This window comes from Thamnophis sirtalis, unplaced genomic scaffold (genome assembly GCF_051295495.1).
Source record: "Thamnophis sirtalis isolate CommonGarterSnake01/CBP01778 unplaced genomic scaffold, rThaSir2_p1.2 scaffold_14, whole genome shotgun sequence".
NCBI lineage: Eukaryota > Metazoa > Chordata > Lepidosauria > Squamata > Natricidae > Thamnophis > Thamnophis sirtalis.
The window spans coordinates 25,584,164-25,608,303 of record NW_028261394.1 but is presented as its reverse complement, the minus strand read 5'-3'; the positions used below and the strand labels follow the sequence as shown (position 1 = coordinate 25,608,303).

The 24,140-nt window shown below is 46.4% G+C and overlaps 1 protein-coding gene across 3 annotated transcripts in view; it reads right to left on the bottom strand.

Annotated features, from left to right (window-relative positions):
- PEPD (peptidase D) overlaps positions 1–24,140 on the bottom strand; it is a 169,455-nt gene that overhangs the window by 23,138 nt on the left and 122,177 nt on the right. For all 3 annotated transcript variants that reach the window (XR_015698462.1, XM_087729027.1, XM_087729026.1), the window contains exons 10-11: positions 22,858–22,926; positions 10,292–10,369 (exon numbers count right to left, since the gene is read on the bottom strand). Coding sequence is in view for 2 of the 3 variants with exons in the window: in XM_087729027.1 (XP_087585153.1) it covers positions 10,292–10,369; positions 22,858–22,926 (147 nt within the window). In the remaining variant the exon portion in view is untranslated. The remainder of the gene's footprint in view (positions 1–10,291; positions 10,370–22,857; positions 22,927–24,140) is intronic.

Below are 24,140 nucleotides of genomic sequence, written 5' to 3'. Positions count from 1 at the left end.
TTTGGCCAACAGAGAGAGCAAGTCTGGTTTTCAGAGACGATCTCAGGCTACACCCAAGTTTTCCAATGGCATTTGCTCCTAAACTGGAAGCTCCTTGCAAAATCCTTTGGGCTCAGCCCTTTCCCAGCCATCCAGGGTGGGATGTAAGTCCAAGTACCTGGAACGGAGGAGGGGGAGAAAGCTGGCGCTGGAGTTCTTCAGGAACCATCGTTTTGGCCAGTCCGCCTTTCAGTTAGATGGGGAACAACGGTCCCTTTGTGACTTGTGGACTTCAACTCCCAGAATTCCTGAGTCAGCATGGCTGGCTGAGGAATCCTGGGACTCGAAGTCCACCAGTCATAAAAGGCCATAGTTCCTGACTACTTAGTTAGACCATGCTGAGTTGCACCTATGCTGGCTGGAAGCATACGTTACTTTTGTTTCCTCATTGTATTAGGGGGCTGCCATGGAAACAGGAGGGGGGGTTAAGAGGAAAAAACAACTCTCTTAACGCTCCCCAATAGGAGCATTTGAGGGTCTAACAGTAAAATGTATGGCAGGGGTCCCCAAACTTGGCAACTTTAAGACTTGTGGACTTCAACTCCCAGAATTCCCCAACCAGCATAACTTTAGACTTGTGGACTTCAACTCCCAGAATTCCCCAGCCAGCATAAATTTAAGACTTGTGGACTTCAACTCCGAGAATTCTTCAGCCAGCATAACTTTAAGACTTGTGGACTTCAACTCCCAGAATTCTCCAGCCAGCATAGACTTTTAAGACTTGTGGACTTCAACTCCCAGAATTCCCCAGCCAGCATAGACTTTTAAGACTTGTGGACTTCAACTCCCAGAATTCTTAAAGTCTTAAAGTTGCCAAGTTTGGGGACCTCTGATGTAGGGTATAGGAGCAGTTCTGCAATTGTCCTGTGAGGGCTAAAATTGCAAAGGGTTGTGAACAAAATGTGAACTCCATGCTGCAAATCCAAAGTGGAGGCTGCACTTTCAGGCAGATGGATTCACTGGGCGCCCTGAGCGGGGAGGAAATATTTTGACATTTGACAAAGGGTGCCATGCAGGTGGGATGTTGGGGGGGAAGGAAGAAGCCCAATGTGGACTCCTGGGAAGAAAAGAGAAATGGTCCTAGAGTGTGATGCATTTTATGCTTTGAAAGTACAGTTTCTCCAAGCATGCTGGTTTTGGAAACAGGGACTTGCAAAGTCCCTGAAAAGTATCTGTTCCCTGGGCTATGCAATAATTTATTCAATTCTAGGCATCAATGTCCTTTAACATATCTTTATCCTTCTTATATGCATCTCTGAATACTTGTTTCAGCATTCCCTCATTTCATTTTGATCCCAAATCATTTCCTTGCTTTTATTCTCAATTCCATTCACTCTCCCAGAGGGCCCTTCCAAAAATAATGCTTTATTTCCATCCTGACTCTTCTTCCTAGTGGATTTGCAGATGAAGGACAGTTAACGGGGAAGAGGGGGGAAATATCTCTATCTCTAGTGGGGTGGGGGACATAATCAGGATAGATTTGAGAAGGAAAGGGAACAAGAAATGATACCCCACTATTTTTGGGTCTGAGAGAGAAAATAAAAGAAAATAAAAACTAAGAGCTGGAAGGGACACCTACAACAATAGAAAAAGAAAGGAAGAGAGAAGGAGAGGAGAGGAAGATGGAAGGGAGAAGGAGAGAGGGTAGGAAGGGGAAGAGGAAGAGAAGGAAAAGCGGAGAGGTAAGGGAAGAAGGAAGGGAAAGAAGAGAGGAAGGAAGAAAGTAGAGAAAGGAGGGAGGGAGAAAAGAAGGGAAAAGGTGAAGTCAAAACAGGCGAGGGATGGCAAACAAAGCAACCCAAATGGTATGTTATAACCCTGTAAATGGAATAACAAATGTATACAAACGACAAATGTAAAAAAGAATTATAACTAGGTGAATGGATACCTATAATTGTAGATAAGAGAACAAAAAAAAACTTTTCTGAAAATAAAAAGGACGGTTGCCCAAAGGGGCTTATTAACTGCTCCGCATTTCCCTGGAGTAAAACACTGAGCAGAGGTCCTCAGGGCTCAGTCCTTCCTTGATGCAGTGCCATTTAATGCCTTTATAAATAGAGGATGGGATGGAATGGGTCCTTATCAAATTTGCAGATATTAAGCTGGGATTAGCGAATGCCTTGCAGACAGCAGGAGATTGAGCCTCACTGGGCAGGGCAGTTATACAAATACGGTATAATTCTAGGAATCATTTGATTTCTGAGAAGTAGGGTTGCTGCAGGATTTTTTTTAAAAACTTGAATATATTTGGGGACAAATGAAATTTACAAAAAAAAAGATGCAGCAGAGAAAAATCTAGAAAGAGAATAGATAAAGGGATAAGAACACATAAAAGCAGCAGTATGTCAGTAAATCAAGCTTTCCTTTGAAATGGATTAGGTAAAGGTAAAGGTTCCCCTCGCACATATGTGCTAGTCGTTCCCGACTCTAGGGGGCGGTGCTCCTCTCCATTTCAAAGGCGAAGAGCCAGCGCTGTTCAAAGACGTCCCCATGATCATGTGGCCGGCATGACTATACATCGAAAGTGCATTGGAATACTGTTCCCTTCCCACCAAAGGTGGTCCCTATTTTTCTACTTGCATTTGTACAAGCTTTCAAACTGCTAGGAGTTTGGCAGGACCTGGGACAAGTAACGGGAGCTCACTCCGTTACGCGGCGCTAGGGAATTCAAACCGCCGAACTGCCAATGATCTTTCTGATCGACAAGCTCAGTGTCTTAGCCACTGAACGTTCCTGATGGATTAGTCTACAACAATCATAATCCCCATCTTTATGAGGGGTAAGTATTAATTTGTTCATCAAATGATTCCCTCTCCGCCCCCCCTCCCTGAATTTAAACTTCCCAGATGAGAGGAAGTTGCAGCATTTACTCCAAGAAAAAAAAAACCCATTTTATTTTTTTTTCCAAAAGAGGAAAGAGAGGATTATACTGAAAGAACATATTGCTAAATAGTTGAAAAAATAAAATAAAAATAAAAACGGCCCTTGACATGATTGTAAAGGTCTCCAAATTGGCACCTTTAAGATTTTAAGCCCTGCTGGCTGGAGAATTCTGGAAGTTGAAGTCCACAAGTCTTAAAGTTTCCAAGTTTGAAGACCTCTGTTGTAGAGGAGGGGGGGAAAGTTGCTTTGAAAAGAAACCTTATTAAAAGGGAAGGGAGTTATTTTACGCTCACCACAAGAGGGCAGGATGCACTAGGAAAGTATTCTTGGAACTTTTCTTAGCTGCATCTAGAAATTATATCCATTTTGCCCAGAGACGAAGACGGCACGAAAATGGAGAAAATGCCAGAGAGCCTCACCCGGAGCATTGCCTCCCTCCATTTATCATAAAGACAAGACTGTCAAAACCCCAGCATCCATTTTTAATTTTTATTGTACAAAAACCCAGCACAGAAGCCGGGCTGCATCTTTTCCAAGTTAATGCATTTTATTCGAAGGGAGCAGCCTTTTTGGAGATGCCTCCCCCATTGCCTGAAAGGGCTGCTTTGGTCAAACTCCTCCATGCCTCTGGGGAAGGGAGCAGCTCTGGCCGTGGGCAGCACTGGGGCCAGGCACATTCAATGGAAGGAAATGGGGAAGGAAAGGCAATAAGACAATGCATTAGACCGGTGTTTCTAAACCTTGGCAACTTTAAGATATGTGGACTTCAACTCCCAGGATTCCCCAGCTAGCTATGCTGGCTGGGGAATCCTGGGAGTTGAAGTCCACATATCTTAAAGTTGCTAGGTTGAGGAACGCTGCAGTGGGAAGCCAGCAATGTTGTTTGCCAACGTTGCCTCCTGGGGTTTATCTGCGGTGCCTGGGTCACCCTGGATGGGAAAATAGGCTTCCTGCAAACCCTGAGGGGAGGGGGAAATCCTCACAGAATAAAAGCATGGGGTTGGAAGGTCCTAGAACTGGGATGGAGAACCTATGGCATACATAGCAGAGGTGGCACGCAGAGCCCTCTCTGAGGGCCTGCATTCTTTTGCCAGCTAGTCTTCACGGGCACCGGAGCACCAGAAAACGGCTGTTTTCAGACTGGTTTATGGGCCATTTTCAGGCTGTTTTCAGGCCATTTTTGGAGGCGCTTTCTGTGCCATGTTTGGCCTGAAAAACAGCCTGAAAATGCCCCCCAAAGGCCTAAAACAAGCATGTGCACAGTGGCCAGCTGATCTTTGGGTTACCAGTGATCCGGCGCATGTAAATGCACACACATGCACACGCGTTCTTGTTTGGGCACTGGGTGGGGAAAAGGTTTGCCATGCCTGTCCTAGAAGGCCTCTCCCAGGCGACCCCGTCTGCTCTGGCCCAGCATCACCAAGCCAGATATGCGAGTTGACGTTTCCTCTCCATCCCTCCACCCGATGAGTCAGCGTAGGGGTGAAAAGGAAAGGCAACGCTGCCCTCATCCGGAGAAAGAAACCACAGCAGGGAGACTCCAGAGCCACCTTGTGTGCAACGGGAGAAGAAAGGAGCATCGGTCAGGCCTGGGAGCCACTTTTCGCACTGCGCCTTCAGGCCTGCCACATTCATTTAAACAGATTTTTTATTATTATTTTTTCCCTTCTACAACACCTTACAGTCATTACATCAACATTGTTATGTCATCATACCTGTACATGTATATAATATTTCGCTTCTATATTTACACACCTTTATACACAGTTCTATATGTATATTTATATATAGTTTTTTTGGCTTAATTAATTTTATTCTTGTTTTGCAGCCATTTGTACCAATTGTTCCAAATTTTCATAATATTCCGACTCTTCTTTATCTTTTAATTTCAGGGTTAATTTGTCCATCTCTGCACAATCCACATTCAATGCTGTGGGAAATTGGGAGAAGGGATTATATGGGGTAGGGGAGATATATAGTCATAATAACATTCCTTTCTCTGAGAGTCAAGGACATGTTGCCCTGCACATGGAGTGGTGTGACTGGGAGGCATCTCCAATTGGGACGGTGCCTGATTGGGCCATGGGATGGACATGTGGGTGCTGGGCAGGGCTTGGGCTTTCGTTTGGGTGGGGAAAACCTGGAAGCTTTCAGATTCGGGTTTCCCCAGATGTGCCAATAGGACATCTCTAATAAAACGGGACTTTGAGGAAACTCAAGCCTCTGAGTCTTCTTTTATTGGGGGTTTTACTTGGAACCCTAACAGCATGTCTCTGTGTGTGTGTGTGTGTGTACGTGTTTGTGTTGCTTCCAAGGATTTTTGCAGCCGACAATGTCCTTGAACTCTGCCAAGTCAGGAAACTGGATCACACTGTCCAGACTTGGAACCTCTTTGACCAAGGAAAAAAGCTGCACGGTTCTAACAAAAACATTTTGGAGTTTAAGGTACAGGTGAAGGTTCCGCTTGCATATGTGTGCTAGCCGTTCCCGACTCTAGGGGGCGGTGCTCATCTCCCTTTCAAAGCCGAAGAGCCAGCGCTGTCCGAAGACGTCTCCGTGGTCATGTGGCTAGCGTGACTCAACACCAAAGGCGCACGGGATGCTGTTACCTTCCCACCAAAGATGGTCCCTGTTTTTCTACTTGCATTTTTTATGTGCTTTCAAACTGCTAGGTTGGCAGAAGCTGGGACAAGTAACGGGAGCTCACTCCGTTACGCGGCCCTAAGGATTCAAACCGCCAAATGGCCGACCTTTCTGATCGACAAGCTCAGCATCTTAGTCACTGAGCCACTGTGTCCCTCCCTTTTGAGGTTTAATAACTGGCAAATAAATGTTAGCTGCAGAGGGATATCCCGCTTACTCCTTAGCAGCACCCTCAGCCACCAATCTTAGATTCTTGTGTCATGCTACCCCTGGCAAGGGAGAACGTGGAGAAGTAGAGTTGGATTTACAGATTAACAGAGCCAGAAGGGACCTTGTAGGTCATCTAGTCCAACCCCCCACCCAAGCAGGAGACCCTACTCCATTTCTGACAGATGGCAGTCCAGCCTCTTCTTGAAAGCCTCCAGGGATGAAGCTCCCACTGTCTGCCTTCTGAGGCTGCCTGGAGCCCTCCTCCTCTCCGCCAGCCCATCAGGAGGGAGGCGCAAGGCTCTGGCTCCTCTCTGTGTGGGCAGAGTAGCTGCCACTCACGGTGCCTGGAGCAGAGGTGGATTCCTACCAGTTTGGATGGTTCGGCTGAACTGGTAGTAATTTGGCGGCCTGGGTGGCTATAACCAGCAGCGACCCAGGCCTGCCATGCCCCCAAACCAGTTCTCCTATGGCGGCACCATCCTGATTTTCGGTTCTGCGCATGCGCAGAATAATTTTCATTGCAGAAATGCAATGTTTTTCCCCCCTGTTTTAACATTTCGTGCATGCGCAGACATTTTTAGGTTGAAATGCAAAATTGCAAAAAATGTTGCGTGCTGAACTGGCAATAATGCCGTCAGCAACCCACCCCTGGCCTGGAGGAGAGGGAAGTGACCCAAGGGGAACGGGTGAGGCTCGACCCACAACGATGGAAGGAAGTCCTCTTCTTGGCTTAATTGAGGCAACTGTGTGGAGAGGAGTGCAGGTAATACCCAGCGTATCCTTGTCTCAGGTATGCAGCACTCCTGGCGGGTGAGGAAGCCTTCAGGAGGTTGGTCCACTTAGGTCTGCAGCCCGGCTTCCCTGCTGCTATTAATACTTGAATGTGCAGTTAATGAACAGGTAAAAGCAGGTAACAGCAGGGGAGTAAAAATACTCCTTTCTGCCCTCTTCCTCTTCCAACCCCCAAGCAAAACCTCCAAGTGAGTGTGCAATGCTCTATAGCACTGTGGATTAAATGCCACTTCATAACTGACCTCTCAAGATGCACAGAACCTGCTGAGAACTGCACACGTGGCATCCCATAATACTACTAATGAGTAATAATGCTAATAAAAAGCTGCTGAGCACCGAGACATGAGGAGGCAATGAGCAGCTCTTTGAAAGCCAAGCCGAAATAAAACGCGAACGTGTTTTCCCACCAATATTCATATTCTGCGACAAAAGAAAATGGTTTTGAACAGCAGCAGCAAAGGACCGTCGGCTTCAGGCCAGGCAAACTGAGCTAACACAACGTTGAATTTTCTCCCGAATGCATTGATCAAAAGCAAACAAAGGACAGGAGCGGCACAAAAAGGCAGGCTGGGCCTCGAGAAAGAGTCTCCCGGGTGCACTTTCAAAATGTGCTGCGCTTCATCTCCCTCCGTGTTTCCAACAGCTCCGTGCAGAAGCAACCTTTTTATCTTGGGCTTGGAGGACTCCTTTGCTCCCTCTGGAGCAGGGAAGGAGGAGCTCCGTGGATCCATTTGGAAAGAGGCAAACAAAGAACCATCATCCACGCCAGGCCGACGGCCGGAAAGGATGCCTAGCATGAAATGGCCCAGTGTCAGACCTGCCATCCCACTGCAGCAGCCCTGCTTAACTAGATGCCAGCTGGTCTTGAGGAACGGGGAGAGGGAGTTGCGGGGTGGGAGGGGCAGAGGTGGGATTCAGCCGGTTCTGACCAGTTCTGAAGAATAGTTCAGAGAACCCATAAATGCCACCTCTGGCTGGCCACGCCCCCATCTATTCTCTGCCTCCCAAGTCCCAGCTGATCGGGAGGGAATGGGGATTTTGCAGTAACCTTCCCTGCCACGCCCACCAAACCATGCCACGTCCACCAACCCACGCCCACAGAACTGGTAGTAAAAAAATTTGAATCCCACCATTGGGGAGGAGTGCGCGAAGGAGGGATAGAGGAAAGCAGAAGTCTTTGTGCCATCCTGGCTGTTCCAAGAATAGAATGAGCTGGAAGGGACCTTAGAGGTCTTCTAATCCAGCCCCCTGCTCAAGCAGGAGAACCTACACTGTTTCAGATAAGTGACTGTCTGACTCTTCTTAAACACCCCCAGTGATGGAGCACCCACGATTTGTGAAGGCCAGCTGTTCCAGTGGTTAATTGTCCTCACTGTTAGAAAGTTTCTCCTTAATTTCAGGTTGCTTCCCTATGACCACCTAACAGAATGCGACACCCTGAAGCCCTGGCAGTTGGGGACTGTTAGCAAAATAAGTAGTTTGAATGCTATTGGAGACTCACTGATAACCATGGGGGGAATGTTAACTCTATGCTTTGGGCGTAAAACACCAGATTCGGCTTTGCTGCATTGTGATCACTTGGCTTTAGTAAAACAGACTTTCACCAGCCATGAGTTTGAGAGCCGTTCTTTTCTAATTGACCAAGTGGGGATGGCGGGTACCCAGACTCAATTATTGTTGGGAGGGCAGCCATCGTGCAGTCCCTTGGCAAATCCCATAGGAACCAGTCCGTGTTGGGTTTGAGTTGAAGATGCATCCAAAAATCCCTGTAACCCTTCCTAACTGTTAGGAAGTTTCTCCTTAATTCCAAGTTGCTTCTCTCCTTGGTTAGTTTCTGTCCATTGTTTCTTGTCCTGCCTTCTGGTGCTTTGGAGAATCGGTTGACCCTCTCCTCTTTGTGGCAGCCCCTCAAATACTGGAGTACTGCTATCATGTCGCCCCTAATTCTTCTTTCCTTTAGAAGAAGAATTAGAAGAATTTGAGAGACTCCTCCAGCCAACACATGAGACATCAGCTATTCTCTTTTATGAAAGGGCCGGGGGGCTGGGGGGGGTCAGGGGAACATGCAAGCCATGAGCTCTAACAATTCACATTTCAAAAATGACAAGCTCTGGCTTTTGTAGCTGAAAAAAAAAATTCTGACATGAGAAGGTTGATATTCGGAGGATCATAAAGAGAACAAAAAAACTGTGACAAAAGGACTGGGTCTTGTAGCTGGGCACAATGTGACACTCCTCTCTGTACCCTCAGTTTGCCTTGAGAGCCTCCTTCCCTAAACAGGCAATCCTGATATTGGGGACTGTGACCCCAACTGGTAGGCCAGGCGAGCGAAGGCAGCTGCAGAAATTGAAGTGCAGGAGCAGAAAACATAGAATTAACCTCTCCTCTTCTTCCTGCATGCCCCCAATTTCTCTTTGGGAGTCCGTTATTTGGCCGTGGAAGAAGAGGAGGAAGGAGCCTCCGGCAACAATTCTTCAGAGAAGCAAGTTAAAGCTGTATTTTCAAGTGGGAACGTCACCAGACAGGCTAGGGAAGGAGCGCCCGCTTATCTCATGGGAGAAAAGCCTAACCTTAGTTGAGACCACTCAACCTGTGGCCCTTGAGTCATCCTGAGATATTTCCTCACCTAAACAGATAAAACCGAATGACCACAACAGACGAAAAAAAGCAGAGGGAGCAGGAGTTTCCCCAGTAACTTCGTTTGTGGGAAGCTGGCAGAGAGGCGTCTATGATGACTTGCCGTGACAAACTTGCCACAGGCCACCTTACCTCAGCCATTTTACCTCAGCTATTTTACCTCGGCCAACTTACTGCGGTCAACTCAACACGGGGCAAGTGTTATACTAATATCAAAGAAATAGTCAAATAGGATCATTAAAGAAAGGATGCCATAGAAGAGACAAAATGTGAATGACAAAAATTAAAATTATTTTTAAAAAATATTTTAAATCAGGGGTGTCAAGCTCAAGGCCTATGGGCCAGATCCGCCCACAGGGTGCTTAGATCTGGCCCGTGGGACCACCCTGGAAACTGTGAAGGACCGGCCCATGGTGCCTCTGACAGCAAAAAGGGAGCTCGGGAGGGCAGCCTGCAGCTCTACTGAGCTTTGTTTTCGCTGGCAGAGGGTTGCAGGAAGCCGTCACAGCTGAAAATGGAACTCGTGAAGCCATTTTCGCTGGCAGAGCACTTGAGCCCCCGACAAGAGTGACGTTGAGCCTTCTCAATGCCATTCACACCAAATTTTTTAAAACTTTCATTATGTTTCCCTTCAGCATGATTGGATTTTGTCATGTTTCCCTTCTGCATGAAGGGAAAGATGAGATATAAATAAAAACATTAGAACAGCTTTTGCATATATTACCAGAGTTCAGAAGTGGAGAAAGTGCATCTTATCCCTGTTCCACAAGAATACAGGATCTGGATTACTTTTGTCAAACAACAACAAAAGCACAAACTCCAAAAAGCAAGATTTTTGTTAGGATTGGAAAAATATACTTGATCATATACAGGACCAATATCTGCAAAAACATTAATAGCTGAACACGATTTTCTGCAGGAAGACCAGGGAAGTAAGTAAGTTAATAAATTAGAGAATATAAACTAATAATTATGAACAGTAAAAATGTATACAGCTGCTGTTATTGCTGCTGCAAAACTTGCATTCCTTGCAAGATTCTCTTCTAAATATGGGTTGAAAGATTAGGACAAAAGGACTTTCACTCACCAGAGATCTCCGTCTTCAACAGTTTTATCATTTGGAGCTCCAGCATGGCCATAGTGCAAAACTGAGCTGTTATCGCCACTGAAATAACAATACACATTATGAATGTTATGTGCATTATCAATGTAGAATGAAAAAGTTATTGCATACTAAAAATCTGTAAAAAATATTACATATTGCAAAAAATAAACATACGGTTTATGCCCTTTTCTCCTTTGTCTCAATGTCAAGATTGTCCATTTAACAGATCAAGTTATATAATTCAGGACTAATAATGTTGCCAAAAACTACAAAAGGGCAGGAGGGAAATACCAGGAAATCTTCCTTTAGGTCAGGGGTGTCCAAACGGCTGGGGAATTCTGGGAGTTAAAGTCCACAAATCTTAAAGTTCCCACGTTTGGACACCCCTGCTTTAGGTCATGTGGCCAGCATGATGCTGCAGAGCGCTATTTCTCCCAAGTGGTACCTATTTATGTGCTCGCATTGGCATGCTTTCAAACGGCAAAGTGGGTAGGAGCTAGGCCAGAGGTGGGGAATGATGGTCCTTTTCTTCACCCCTGAGCTAGGTGAAGACAGGCGCTCAACCCATTGTGTGACGCTCGGGTCTCCAATCCAGGCTGTGGGATTTTCAGCCAACCAGCTTAGTGTCTTTTTCGATGATTTGTTTGGAGTTTCCACTCCATCAACTGAAGAACTGGGCAAACTCAGTGCATGGAAAGCTGGGATGAAATGAGAGCAATTGAGCCCTGCCAGAGGCTCTTGCTTGGATAAACATTATTAGAGGACCAAATTATGTACTATTATGCTAGGGCTGATTACTTGCCAGAGAATAAACAGGTTGGAAGCGAATGGTCTCGTATGTGAGAGATGGTTGCAGTAACTCTGAGTTACAAAGGCAAAATGCTTGCATGGTACCTGGGACTTAGGACTTCCTCCAAAGACTAGTTTTATCCCAACTGGAAACTGATGGCTGCTCGTGGACCACTCACAATGACACCACATTGATTTTGTGGGTCTGATCATTCTCCTCCCAACTTGGAAGCCTGCCCACAGCTGGACTAAATCAGGAATGGACTGCCTGTTACCCCTCAGAAGCAGTGGCCGGCAGAAAAATTCCCTGCTGCTTGAGGATGGGAGACACACCAAATTGGGTGTTAGCCCCAAACATTTTTACGCTATATATTTAGGAGAATAGGGTGCTGGATTCTGAAGCTGTAAAATCAACACTTTGGGGCGAAACTTATTTTAAGTTGTTCTGTACTTCTTAAAAAATTCTCTGGAAGTCAAATAGCTGGCATAAGAGGAGAAATGTTTGTGCTTGAATCTCCCTGTACATGTTAGTCTTTTATCTAAAAGAAGAGCTTTGGTTTCTTAAGAATGCATTCTCCCAACTCCATCAGCACTGTGGTCTTACTCCATGATCCGCATCTAAGAGAAGACCAGGCCTCTAGCCAACTTACTCTGGAGAAGGACTTTTCCACAAAAGACCTCAGTAGCAGTAGTCCACAGGTGGCGGGGATGTTAAGCGGGAAAGAGACCAATAGCACTTAGACTTATATACCACTTCTCAGTGCTTTACAGCGGTTGACAGAGTCAGCCTATTGCCCCCCAACAATCTGGATCCTCATTTTACCCACCTCGGAAGGATAGAAGGCTGAGTCAACCTTGAGCCTGGTGAGATTCGAACTGCCAAATTGAAGGCAGCTGGCAATCAGGAGAAATAGCCTAAAGTACTGCACTCTAACCACTGTGCCACTCTTGCTTTCAATGTGGCATGGGCCCACTACCTCTGCTTGGACAGGCACACTGAGTAAGCCCACCCCAAATCTGAAGCATTTATTCAACCTTTGTTCAAGGTTGACTCAGCCTTCCACCCTTCCGAGGTGGGTAAAATGAGGACCCGGATTGTAAGGGCTGGCTTTGAAAACTGCTTGGAGAGGGCTGTAAAACACTGTAAAGTGGTATATAAGTCTAAGTGCAATTGCTATTGAATCTGGATACTGCACCATTTTAACCTAATATCTTCTCTGTAAAAGTCTTAACAATCTTTCCCAAGAGTTATTGTCAGCCATTTCATTCCCAATTAAATCCAGAGAAAACTAGGAGCCACTTTTTCCCTGCCTTTAAAGAGTTCAACAGTAAGAGGGAAATGAATGTTGCTGATTTCACAAGCCGTTAATGAGAAAGCATCACTTGGCCAGTTATAGTACAACAGGCACTTTGGCATCTCAATTAAAGGCAACATTTTCCAGATTGCTTTGATTCTGGACAAAGAGGTTCTAAAACAAAAGGCTTACAGGAAAAAGGTTAAGCAGGTTTTACAAATTACTAGTTTACAGTCTACAAATTAACTTTCCAAGAAAAGTGGGAGAACTTGTGGACTGCATAAGAGAAACTCCAAAGGTTTAATTGCTCCCCAAGATCCACATTTCCTGAACAAACAAGCAAAACGTCTCTGCCACTGTTTTGCTCATGCATTTTTCATCCAGGATCCACTGAGAAATATTATTTTTTGCTGCTTTTTCTGGGTTGGCTTTAAAAAAAATCATTTAGATTACCTCCCTAAAGCAAGCACATGTGCGCCCGTCTGCAAGCAGACTATAAATGCCAAGACAATTTAGCAGACAAGGAGTAGTGCAGGGGTAGGCTAATGAAGGGGAAAAAGCCCCGTGCATTTTAGAGAGGAAGTAAACTTTGGAGAATCTGAACTAAGCATCCTGGCATAAGAAGGTAGATTCCCCTGACAGACCTAGAATGATCGAAATGTTTAGGAAATAATTCAATACATTAATATTCCAGTAAGGTTTGAGAGTCTGTAAGGTGGACAATTTGGAAGTCAGCTGCAGGATCAATCAGAAGAGAGCTGGAAGGGACCTTGGAGGTTGTAAGGGCTCCTCTCCTAACTTAAGAAAGTGAAGACTCTTGAAATGGAGTATTTCAAAAGGAACCTTTTATTAAGTAGACTGGCAGCCATTGAATTCAAAGCAACGTCTGAATCCCCTTAGACAACACAAGTGGAATTAAAGTGGTAGAGACCCCTCCCATTAGTTAGAATGCAGATTTTAGCCAATACACAAGTGTGAAAATGTTTCCTTTACCAGCTGCCCTGAGAGTCAAATAACCCTACATTCCCATGGCTATCTTCCGTTAGACATTAAAGTGAAACGTCCCATATGGCCATCATAAACATTCCCCCCAAAAGGTGATGGGATCTCGAGGTGCTTCGGGGCCAGGAAACCAGTTGTAAAATATCAGTTGTCACGGGCACTGCTAATAAATCGACTCCAAGCGCCCCCCCTCCTCCCAATTGAATGGCAGTGTCACTTTTAGGGATCTGACATGGTCTTCTAGTCCAGACCCCTGCTCAAGCAGGAGAACATATACAGTGATGGCAAATCTATGGCACGGGTGCCAGAGGTGGCACGCAGGGCACTCTCTGTGGGCATGCGCGCAATCACCAGCTGCTCTTCGCAGGCGCCAGAGCACTGGAAAACAGCCTGAAAAATGGCCTGAGAATGGCCTGAAAAATGGCCAAAAAACTAGCATGCGTGCACCGACCAGCTGGTCTTCGGATTTCCGGTGCTCACACACATGTATGGGAATGCACACGCATTCCAGGTGCCAAAAAGGTTCACTATCACTGACCTATACCATTTCAGACAAGTCGCTCTCCAGGCTCTTCTTAAAAACCTCCAGTGATGGAGCACCCACAACCTCTGATGGCCAGCTGTTCCATTGGTTAATTGTTCTCACTGTTAGGAAGTTTCTCCTTAATTCCAAGTTGCTTCTCTCTTTGGTTAGTTTCCAACCATTGTTTCTTGGCTTGCCTCCTGGTGCTTTGGAAAATAAATGAACCCCTTTTCTTTGTGGCAGCCTCTCAAATATTGGAATAATGCTATCATGTTCCCCCTAGTCCTTTTTTTCTCTAGACTAGCCAAACCTAAATCCTGAAACCGTTCGTCTCCAGGATTTGGTCTCCAGGCCTTTAATCATCCTAGTTGCTCTTCTCTGCACTTTTTCAAAGTCTCTACATCTTTTTTTGCAACGTGGTGACTACAACTGGATGCAGGATCCCAGGTGTGGCCTTACTAAGGTGTTATACAGCAATACTAATACTTCACATGATTTTGATTCTATGCCTCTGTTTATACAACCAAGGATTGTATTAGCTCACAGGAGGATTTCTTTCCTAAGGAGGATCTTCTGTCCACAAAAACACCACAATTCTTTCATTAATATGCCCGATTTGATCTTCTGAATATTGTGGCCTTTGATTCACAACAGACCTCTATTTATCCACTTTTTAAATTTGCAATGAGCCAACACACTCAAAATTCTGAGCTAGTTGGAGTTATTAAAGAATGAAAGATCACGCTCCCTGCTTGGCAGCAAGGCCTCTTGCAAATTAAAGAATGGTGAGAGGAGGAAATTGAGAAGGAAAAATCCTCCTTCATGAAACACTGAGAAATTGAGGCTTTGGAGACGCATGAAATTTTAAAAAGCAGAATCTATGTTGTGAACAAAACCATATTTAGCCTGACTCATAGAGTGGCACAAGCAAGGTTAAAATGGAGAGAAAATGTACTTTACCAAGCGTCTTTGAAATAGGAAGAGAAAGCAATATATTTTTAAAGAAAATCCACATGTATCCAGAATTGATTCATGAATAAGATGATTAGGGGACTGGAGGCTAAAACATATGAAGAACGGTTGCATGGCTAGTCTAGTGAAAAAAGGACCAGGGGAGACAAGATAGCAGTATCACTTCCAATACTTGAGGGGCTGCCACAGAGAGGAGGGGGGGGGTCAAGCTATTCTCCAAGGCACCCAAAGGCCAAACAAGGAATAATGGATGGAAACTGACCAAGGAGAGATTCAGCCTGGAAATAAGGAGAAATTTTCTCACAGTGAGAAAAATCGGTTCCACCACAAAACCGCGGTAGACTAAAGCGCGCTTGACGAAAGCGCGTACCTGACGTCATCACAGCGTGACGAAAACATCACGCTGTGAGCGGTAAAGTTAAAATTAACGCGAAAACCTCACCCTAACCCCCCCAAACCTAACCCTAACCCTAACCCTTAACCTAACCCTAAACCTAACCCTAAACCTAACCCTTAACCTAACGCTAAACCCAACGCTAACCCTTAACCTAACCCTAACGCTTAACGTAACCCTAACCCTAACCCTTATCTTTATGTGAAACGGCTTGCTTTAAAAGCGCTTTTTAAAGCGCCCTTTTTTCTCCGCAGTCGTATTTGTCACGCTGCTGATGATGTCAGGTACGCGCTTTAATCGGCGCGCTTTAGTGGACCGTGGTTTTGTCGTGCCACGGAAAAATCAACCCATGGAACAGAAGTTGCCTTCGGAAGTTGTGAGAGCTTCATCACTGGAGGCTTTCAAGAAGAGACTGGACTGCCATTTGTTAGAAATGGCGCAGGGCAGCGATGGTGAACCTTTTTTGGCTCGCATGCCATAGGGGGGGAGCACAGGGGGGTCTTGAGTGGGCATGCCGCACCCGTAATGCAACATGTGAGCCCCCCCGTCCCCCCCATTTGCATGCAGCAAACCGGAAATCACTTCCAGTTTGCTCATAGGGTTGTTTTTAGTCCTCCAGAGGCATTAGGGAAGCCTCCTGAAGGTCCCTGAAGCCTCCGGAGGGCTTAAACCGACCCTACGAGCAAACCGGAAGTCCGTTCCCGAACTTTCAGTTTGACTGTATGGCTGTTTTTTTGTGCTCCGGAGGCTTCAGGGAAGCTCCTCAAGCCTCCGGAGGGCTTCTGGGGAGCCAGGGGAGGCTCTTTTCGCCCTCTCCAGGCTCCTATAAAGCCTCTGGAGCCTGGGGAGGGTGAAAAATGTCTTTAAAAAGGCTGAACTCATGTGGCACGCATGCCAAAGGTTCGCCATCCCGGATGTAGAGTCTCCTGCTTGGGTGGGGAGTTGGACTACATGATCTATAAGGTCCCTTCCAAGTGTGTGTGTGTGTTTGTGTGTGTGTGTGTGTGTGTGTGTGTGTGTGTGTGTGTGTGTGTGTGAACAAGAGAGGATCTTTTCATGTCTAAAATATTCTCTGGAAATTAAACTTCCAGAGTCCTTCCTTGGAAGCAACCTCTTCCAACTTCTTCAAACATGTTGGACTTCCTTTCCCTGGTTTGCCAGCCTCTGTCTTAATGTCAAGTTGGGGAAGGGTGAATGAATGACGGAAGGTTCGGAATGGATTCCGAAGTCCATCCAAAGCCTCCTCTGCCTCCCTCCAGACTCATCCATGAGGCAGCCACTCCTGACATCGATCCCACCTCTTATAAAGTCTTCTTCGGAGAGGCTGCTACATCCTGTACGGATTCCATGCAGGATCTTGCATCAGGAGATGGGTGTCCGATGGGCTGCCATATACATATGGTACTCAAGTGGTCTGGCTACTGTTAAGACCATTAGGGCATCTTTCGGAAACCTAACGCCATCATTAATCAGGAATTAGGAAATTCTTGGAAACCACTTTTGGACTTTGTGCTTGGTGGGGGGATGAAACTTTAATTTTGGGTTTTGCTGATTAAGTAATCTTGTTGTTATGGAAAGGGCTAGTATATATAGTCCTTGACTAACAACAATTCACTTAGTGACCGTTCAAAATTACAATGGTGTTGAAAAAATGGACAGGCCATTTTTCACACTTATAAAAGTCCTCAATGGAATTGCATCAACATGGAGGGAAGTATGCAGCAGAGTACTCCAAGGCTCTGTTTTAGGCCCAGTACTCTTCAACATCTTCATCAATGATTTGGATGAGGGAATAAATGGGGAACTCATCAAATTTGCAGATGACACCATGCTGGCAGGAATAGCCAAGACTCCAGAAGACAGGCTTAAGATACAGAAGGATCTTGACAAACTTGAACATTGGGCACTAGCTAATAAAATGAAATTCAATGGTGAAAAGAGTGAGGTTCTACATTTAGGCAAGAAAAACAAAATGCACAGGTACAGTATAGGTGGTATTTTGCTCAACAGTAGTAACTGTGAGAGGGATCTTGGAGTCCTAGTGGACAACCATTTAAATAGGAGCCAGCTATGTGCAGTAGCTGCCAAAAAAGCCAACACAGTTCTAGGCTGCATAAACAGAGGGATAGAATCAAGACTACGTGAAGTGTTAATACCACTTTATAATGTCTTGGTAAGGCCACACTTGGAATACTGCATCTAGTTTTAGTCACCACGATGTAGAAAAGATGTGGAGACTCTAGAAAAAATGCAGAGAAGAGCAACAAAATGATTGGGGGACTGGAGACTAAAACATATAAAGTTGCAGGAACTGGGCATGTCTAGTTTAATGAAAAGAAGGACTAGGGGAGACATGATAGCTAAGTTGAGGTCGTTCAGTGGAGAACTATCTGTAATATAATTTAAAAGTAAAAAGGTGAGGTTTTAAGTGATTGCCTTGTTCTACTGCACCAAAAGGAGCAGGAAGCCAACGTTTCCCCCTTTCCCCTACTCCACTGTCTCTCAACCTTGGCGGCTTTAAGTCCTGTGGACTTCAACTCCCAGAATCGCCCAGCCAGCTGTGCTGGCTGGGGGGATTCTGGGAGTTGAAGTCCACAGGACTTAAAGCCGCCAAGGTTGAGAAACACTGCCCTACACATTTTTATTTTCCATTTATTTCCCCATTATATCTTTATGCTTCCTTGCATTGCTGCATTTTATATTTTGTTCAACTAATGCAATATTTAAATATGCAATCATGAATTAGAAAATTGAAACGATCAGTCTGCAGAGTAAATAGATTTCCAGGAGCGTGAGGGTGAAGAAGCACGTGGAGGATTGTTAACTGTTTTCATTCAGCTGAAGGCCCAACTAGCTGAAATGAATTGTCCCAGCCGTCTTTGGAGGGCTGCCACCTGTATGCGGAAGTCCCTGGGCCAACATGCCAGCTCCTCTACAACACAGTTCGTTTTGTAAAGACCTGGAGACAGAGGCCCATTTTCAAAGAAGGCAGAAATTGTTTACTGCACCATAAATTAAGTGGGAAGGGGGAAATGGCCCTGGTTTTATTTATTTCTCCAGGACTTGGCATCTGTACATAAAGCCCTTATTGGCCGATCTCGACTCTGTTTTGCCATGTTGCATTCCTGCTGAGTCTGAGACCTTGGTGGCCCCTTTTGTTGCAACCTTGCCCTTTCTCTGAGCTACTCATTAGTCTTATCTTGCCAGAGACCACATCTGCCCAGCAGCTGGAGGTTGCAACAGCACCTTCCTCCTCATCTGATCTCCCCATCTATCCAACCAGAGAACATGATCAGACTTTAGGCAGGGATCAGCAGCATCCAAAATAGCAATAGCAATCACACTTAAGACTTATACACCACTTCACACCCTTCTCTAAGCGGTTTACAGAGTCAGCCTCTTGCCCCCAACAATCTGGGTCCTCATTTTACCCACCTCGGAAGGATGGAAGGCTGAGTCAACCTTGAGCCAGTGAGTTTTGAATTGCTGGCTGTGGGCAGAGTTAGCTTGCAATGCTGCATTCTAATAGGAAGGAAGGAAGGAAGGAAGGAAGGAAGGAAGGAAGGAAGGGAGGGAGGGAGGGAGGGAGGGAGGGAGGGAGGGAGGGAGGGAGGGAGGACAATAGCACATAGACATATACACTTAACAGTGCTTCACAGCCCTCTCTAAGAAGTTTACAGAGTGAGAAGAATGGAAGGCTGAGTCAACCGGAAGGAAGTAAGGAAGAAGGAAGGAGAAGGAAGGAAGGAAGGAAGGGCAATAGCACTTAAGCTTATATACCGCTTCACAGTGCTTCACAGCCCTCTCTATGCGGTTTACAGAGTCAGCCTATTTGCCCCCAACAATCTGGCTTCTCATTTTACACACCTCGGAAGGATGGAAGGCTGAGTCAACCTTGAACTAGTGAGAATAGAATTCCTGGGAGTGGGCAGAGTTATCCTGCAATACTGCATTCTAACAGGAAGGAAGGAAGAAGGGAGGGAGGGAGGGAGGGAGGGAGGAAAGGAAGGAAGGAAGGAAGGAAGGAGGAAGGAATAGCACTTAGACTTATATATGCTTCACAGTGCTTTACAGCCCCCTCTAAGCGGTTTACAGAGTCAGCCTATTTGCCCCAACAATCTAGCTCCTCATTTTACCCTCCTCGGAAGGATGGAAGGCTGAGTCAACCTTGAGCCTGGTGAGACTCGAACTGCTGGCGGAATGAGCCTGTAATACTGCATTCTAACCACTGCAGCACTACGGCTCTTTCCAAATCCCATGTCTGCTTCAATGTCCATTTTGAAATGGCAGGATAAATGAGAGGCTCTTCTTAATTCCATCTGTGTTGCTGGACTTTTGCTACAACCAGTTCGGACAGCAATTTCTATTCCATCCCAACCACACAGGAGAGCTGAAACAATGGAGGAGAAACACTGGGGGCACCTCTGTCTTCCAGCCTCTCTTCCTTTTCACTGCGCTGGGCCGCCTGGTGGCAGGGCCAATCCACAGCCAACAAGGGCCCCATCTTTACACTGTTGCAGCAACCCACCCAAGAGAGTTGGGGGTACAATTCTCAAATTCTTTAACATGTTGGGGGGAGAGACAGACGGAGGAAAGCTGAGTGCAGAGGAGCCATCGGAAAGCACATCACTGCCCCATAAGGGCAGGTGGGTGGTGCAGGTGGGCACACTACTCTATTCCTTCTCTCTGCTTCTCCCCGGAAAGCTGGAGGGCAAGAGAAACAGCTTCTCCTCCCCGCCATCTCGGGAGCTGCTCCAAAGGAAGTTTGGAAGCTTCTCGTGGAGGGCTGGCTCTAAAATAAGCCAAGCTGTTTCCCATCATTTGAGAGAAAGTGAGGCTTTTCGGGTAGCCAATCCAGCGCAGGCCAAGCACGCCCGCCCACTTCTAATTTACACTAACAGGATGTTTTATACGGAATTCAGCTAATCAATTAACCCCGGATTAAATATGCATGAAAGGATTTCAGGGCTTGATGGCTGCTCAGCCATCTCGGCTCTTCCCCTAATTTTGCCAGCACGACGTCTTTCATTTTTAATGAAGACTCTTTAAGTCCCATTTCCTTCTTGCTGGAAATATTGATCAGCGAGATGTTTTGTTTTTTTTATTGCGCCAACTTAGCAGCTTTTAGGATGGCACAAGTTAGTTCGGCTCAGCTCTCTGCCAGGAACTAGAACAATTCAAAAGGTGCCCCACCAGAAGCTGCTCAGCGGATGGATGGATGGATGGCCTTCTGTTGTGGTTGAATAACCTCATATTTTAGAAAGATAACCCTCCCTCCCCAACCGAACACACCCGGAGAAAGAGCCCCAGGCCAATTCATTGAACACACTGAGGGCTGGGTCTTTTCGTAACCCCAGCCTTTTCTATAGCCCCCGCCCCCCCAGCACCAAATCCAAAACTGATAGGATGTTCCACTGTGAGCTGTGGAAAAACCCCTATTCAGCAGGTTCTGACAGGTTCTGGAGAACTGGTAGCAGAAATTTTGAGTAGTTCGGAGAACTGGCAAATGCCTCCTCTGGCTGGCTCTGCCCCCATCTATTCTCCGCCTCCCAACTCCCAGCTGATCAGTAGGAAATGGAGATTTTATAGTATCCTTCTCCTGCCATGTCCACCAAGCCATGCCCACAGAGCCAGTAGTAAAAAAAAGAAAAAAGAATTTCACCACTGCCCAACATCCTGTAAGCCCCAAAAGATATTTTGAAGAATTGACCTCCCCAAAAGAGTTTCAGAAATCCCCACCCAGCCCCAGCCAAAGCCCAACAATAAAGAACCAGCTGGTCCTGGCTCAGCTGATCCACATCACAGCCTTGCCTATTGGGAGCTTCAGCCGGCCAAAGGTTGCCCACCCTTTGCCGCACAGAGTAGCCGTGGCATGGGGGAGTGGATGAAATCACCCCTGCTTTCTGAACAATGAAGTGGTGCATCTACACTGGCTGTTCTGACCCAGCTCCTCAAATATGACCTCAAGTGAACTCAAAGATTCCTTTATTAGGAGCGCCGGCAGCCCCAGCAAAAAGTTTCTCCCTCACCACAGGCTAACAAGTCTGTCCAGCAGGGAGATGAATAGTTGTCTGCCACATCTATTCATCTCCGCCCTCTGCCTTTTATCCCCAGAGCTAGAGTGGAACTTCACTAGCAGCAGTGGCTCTTCTGTCCCAAGGACCAACCCATGGATTTCCACTGCTCTCCTCTCCTCTGCCTTCTGGGCATCTCTGTGTCAGGTACTAGACCCAGCTGTTCCTCCTCTTCCTCATCAGCCACTTCCAGACCTGGGGGCTGTTGACTTTCCATCAGAGGGTTAATTGACAGCCCAGGCTCCGCCTCTGTCTCCTTCTCTCTGCCAGCCCCATTCCCTCTCCCCCCCCCCCAGAGCTCTCAGGTTGCTTTGATGCTGACCCTGACTCCCACGCCTCCTCCTCCTCTTCCTCCTCCTCCTCTGATTCGGCTGCTGGAGGTGCCGGTGACTGACAGGCCACAACACTGGCAGGTGGGTGTTACCACTTGGACACACATACAGTCAATTCTATTTTGTAATAGCTACAGACCACAGGATAGGGGGCAAAAAACTTGGAAGATTTATAGAAAGGCACAACTGGTAACACTTCTGGATTCTGAGCCTAAGGATATTCTTGTTGGTATCCCTTAGAGCAGGGATCCTCAACCCCCAGCCCACTACCCGGCCTTGAGCCTTTCAGAACTGGGCTGCAGATGTGGCGGGCGAGTGCAACACATCTCCACATATGTGAGCAATGGGTGAGCGCATGCACTTGTGCTCCATTTGCGTGAATGGCGGGCGTGTGTCCCCAACACTTGTGCAAATGGAGCTGTGCGTGTGCACTTGCCCGCCATGTGTGAAAAACCGACCCACGTTCCCTCTTCAACCCCCAGTCTGCAAAGCCAAAAAGGTTGGGGAAATCTACCATAGTGTCAAGAGTGCAGCGGCTCTCGAATATCACCCCATCAGTGTCAACCCTGAAGTTGACGTGGCTGAGGCCATTCTGAGGCTTCAGTGTTGCCACACTGGAGCTGAGGGATAGGGAGGGGGGAACAGAAATAGCTGGGATTGTGTAGCCAAAGCAAAATATTTTCTCCTGGGAACCAAGGACGCTTCCACAGGTGGTCGGAGAAAGGAGGAGTGAAGTTACCAGGCAACCGGACGGCCCCTTGATTGGACCTGGTGACTGACTGTTTGGAAAAAGGGGGGGGGGGGCTTTTACTTTTGATTAGGTGAAAACCAGGGGAACCTTCAGAGTTGGTTTTCACCAGATCTGTGCCAATATGATATGTCTAATAAAACTATTCTTTGAGGAACCTACCTGATCGGAGTTCTGTTTGCTATGGAGGTATTACTTGGAACTGTGATACCCAGCTCTCTGCATGTAGGTGCCAGATTCATCTACTCCAAGGTCTTGCATTTTTATGGGCCTCACTCAATAAACCTCCCCTTGTATTCGATCTAGGCCTGCTAAGTAACCTGCACTTAATTTAAAAGCTTCCCTATTGTTATGTACAAGCTCCACGTTAATCCCACGCTTTGGGAAATCAATGCCCCAACCCCCCTCCAGTGCTTTACCTGCCACAGATACAGGTGTAGGAAGTGTGCCGCATGCCTCCTTTCTTGTAGCAGTAATGCTGGAAGAGGCTGAAAAGCAAGAAAGCAGAGAATTAATCATTTATCCAGAAGCTGAAAAGCAACTATCACAAGAAAGGCAGCCCCCATTTATCTCGTGCTTCTCAGCGTTTTTAAGCACAAACTCCCCATCTCCTCCATTCAGATTTCACAAAATGTTTGTAAGAAAAAAAGCACACACACACACACACACAAACACACACACCAACCCCAGGAAGATAAAAGCCTCGGAGACTTGGGAAGGTGGGCAGGTGGTCTGATCCCTTCGTTCTTAAGGTTTATGTGGCTCTGCGCTACAGGCGGTCTTCTACTTCCAACAGTTCATTTAGAAACCATTCACAGTTACAACAACACTGGAAAAAGGGACGTATGACTGTTTTCAACATAACTCTTACAGCCTCCCATAGTCCTGTGATCAAAACTCAGAAACTTGGCAACTGACTCGTATTTATGACTGTGGCAGTGTCCCAGGGTCATGTGATCATTTTTGGTGACCTTCCTATAACCAAAGTCCATGGGAAACTGGGTTCATTTAACAACCGTGTAACTAATTTAACAACTGCAATGATTCACTTGACAACCGTGGCAAGAAAACCGTGGCATAAAATGGGGCAAAATTTATTTAACAAACGTTTCACATAGCAACATATTTTGGGCTCAATAGTGGTCCTAAACTGAGGACTACCTCGATTTAGAACCATAATTAATCCATTTGACTTCCTGACACTTATAATAGCAGAAGCAAAACATCATCTAAGCCAAGGATCTCCAACCTTGGCAATTTTAAGCCTGGCGGACTTCAACTCCCAGAATCCCCCTTCCCCAGCTGGCTGGGGAATTCTGGGAGTTGAAGTCTACCAGGTTTAAAGTTTCCTGGCTGGGGGATTCTGGGAGTTGAAGCCCACCAGGCTTAAAGTTTCCTGGCTGGGGGATTCTGGGAGTTGAAGCCCGCCAGGCTTAAAGTTTCCTGGCTGGGGGATTCTGGGAGTTGAAGCCCGCCAGGCTTAAAGTTCCCACTCCTGATCTAAGCATTAAAAAGCAAAATCCCCCCCCCCAAACTAGAAGACCCAATACAGAAAGAGCTGCTTAAACACTCCCCCCCCTCCCACACACAAGGGGGCATAGGGCCCCTGCTGGCATAGCATCTTCTGGAAAGCCAGCTATTATCTTAGCAGGTTGTGCAAATTACAGGATTTATTTTATTGGTTCTGTCCAGATGCTGCAAG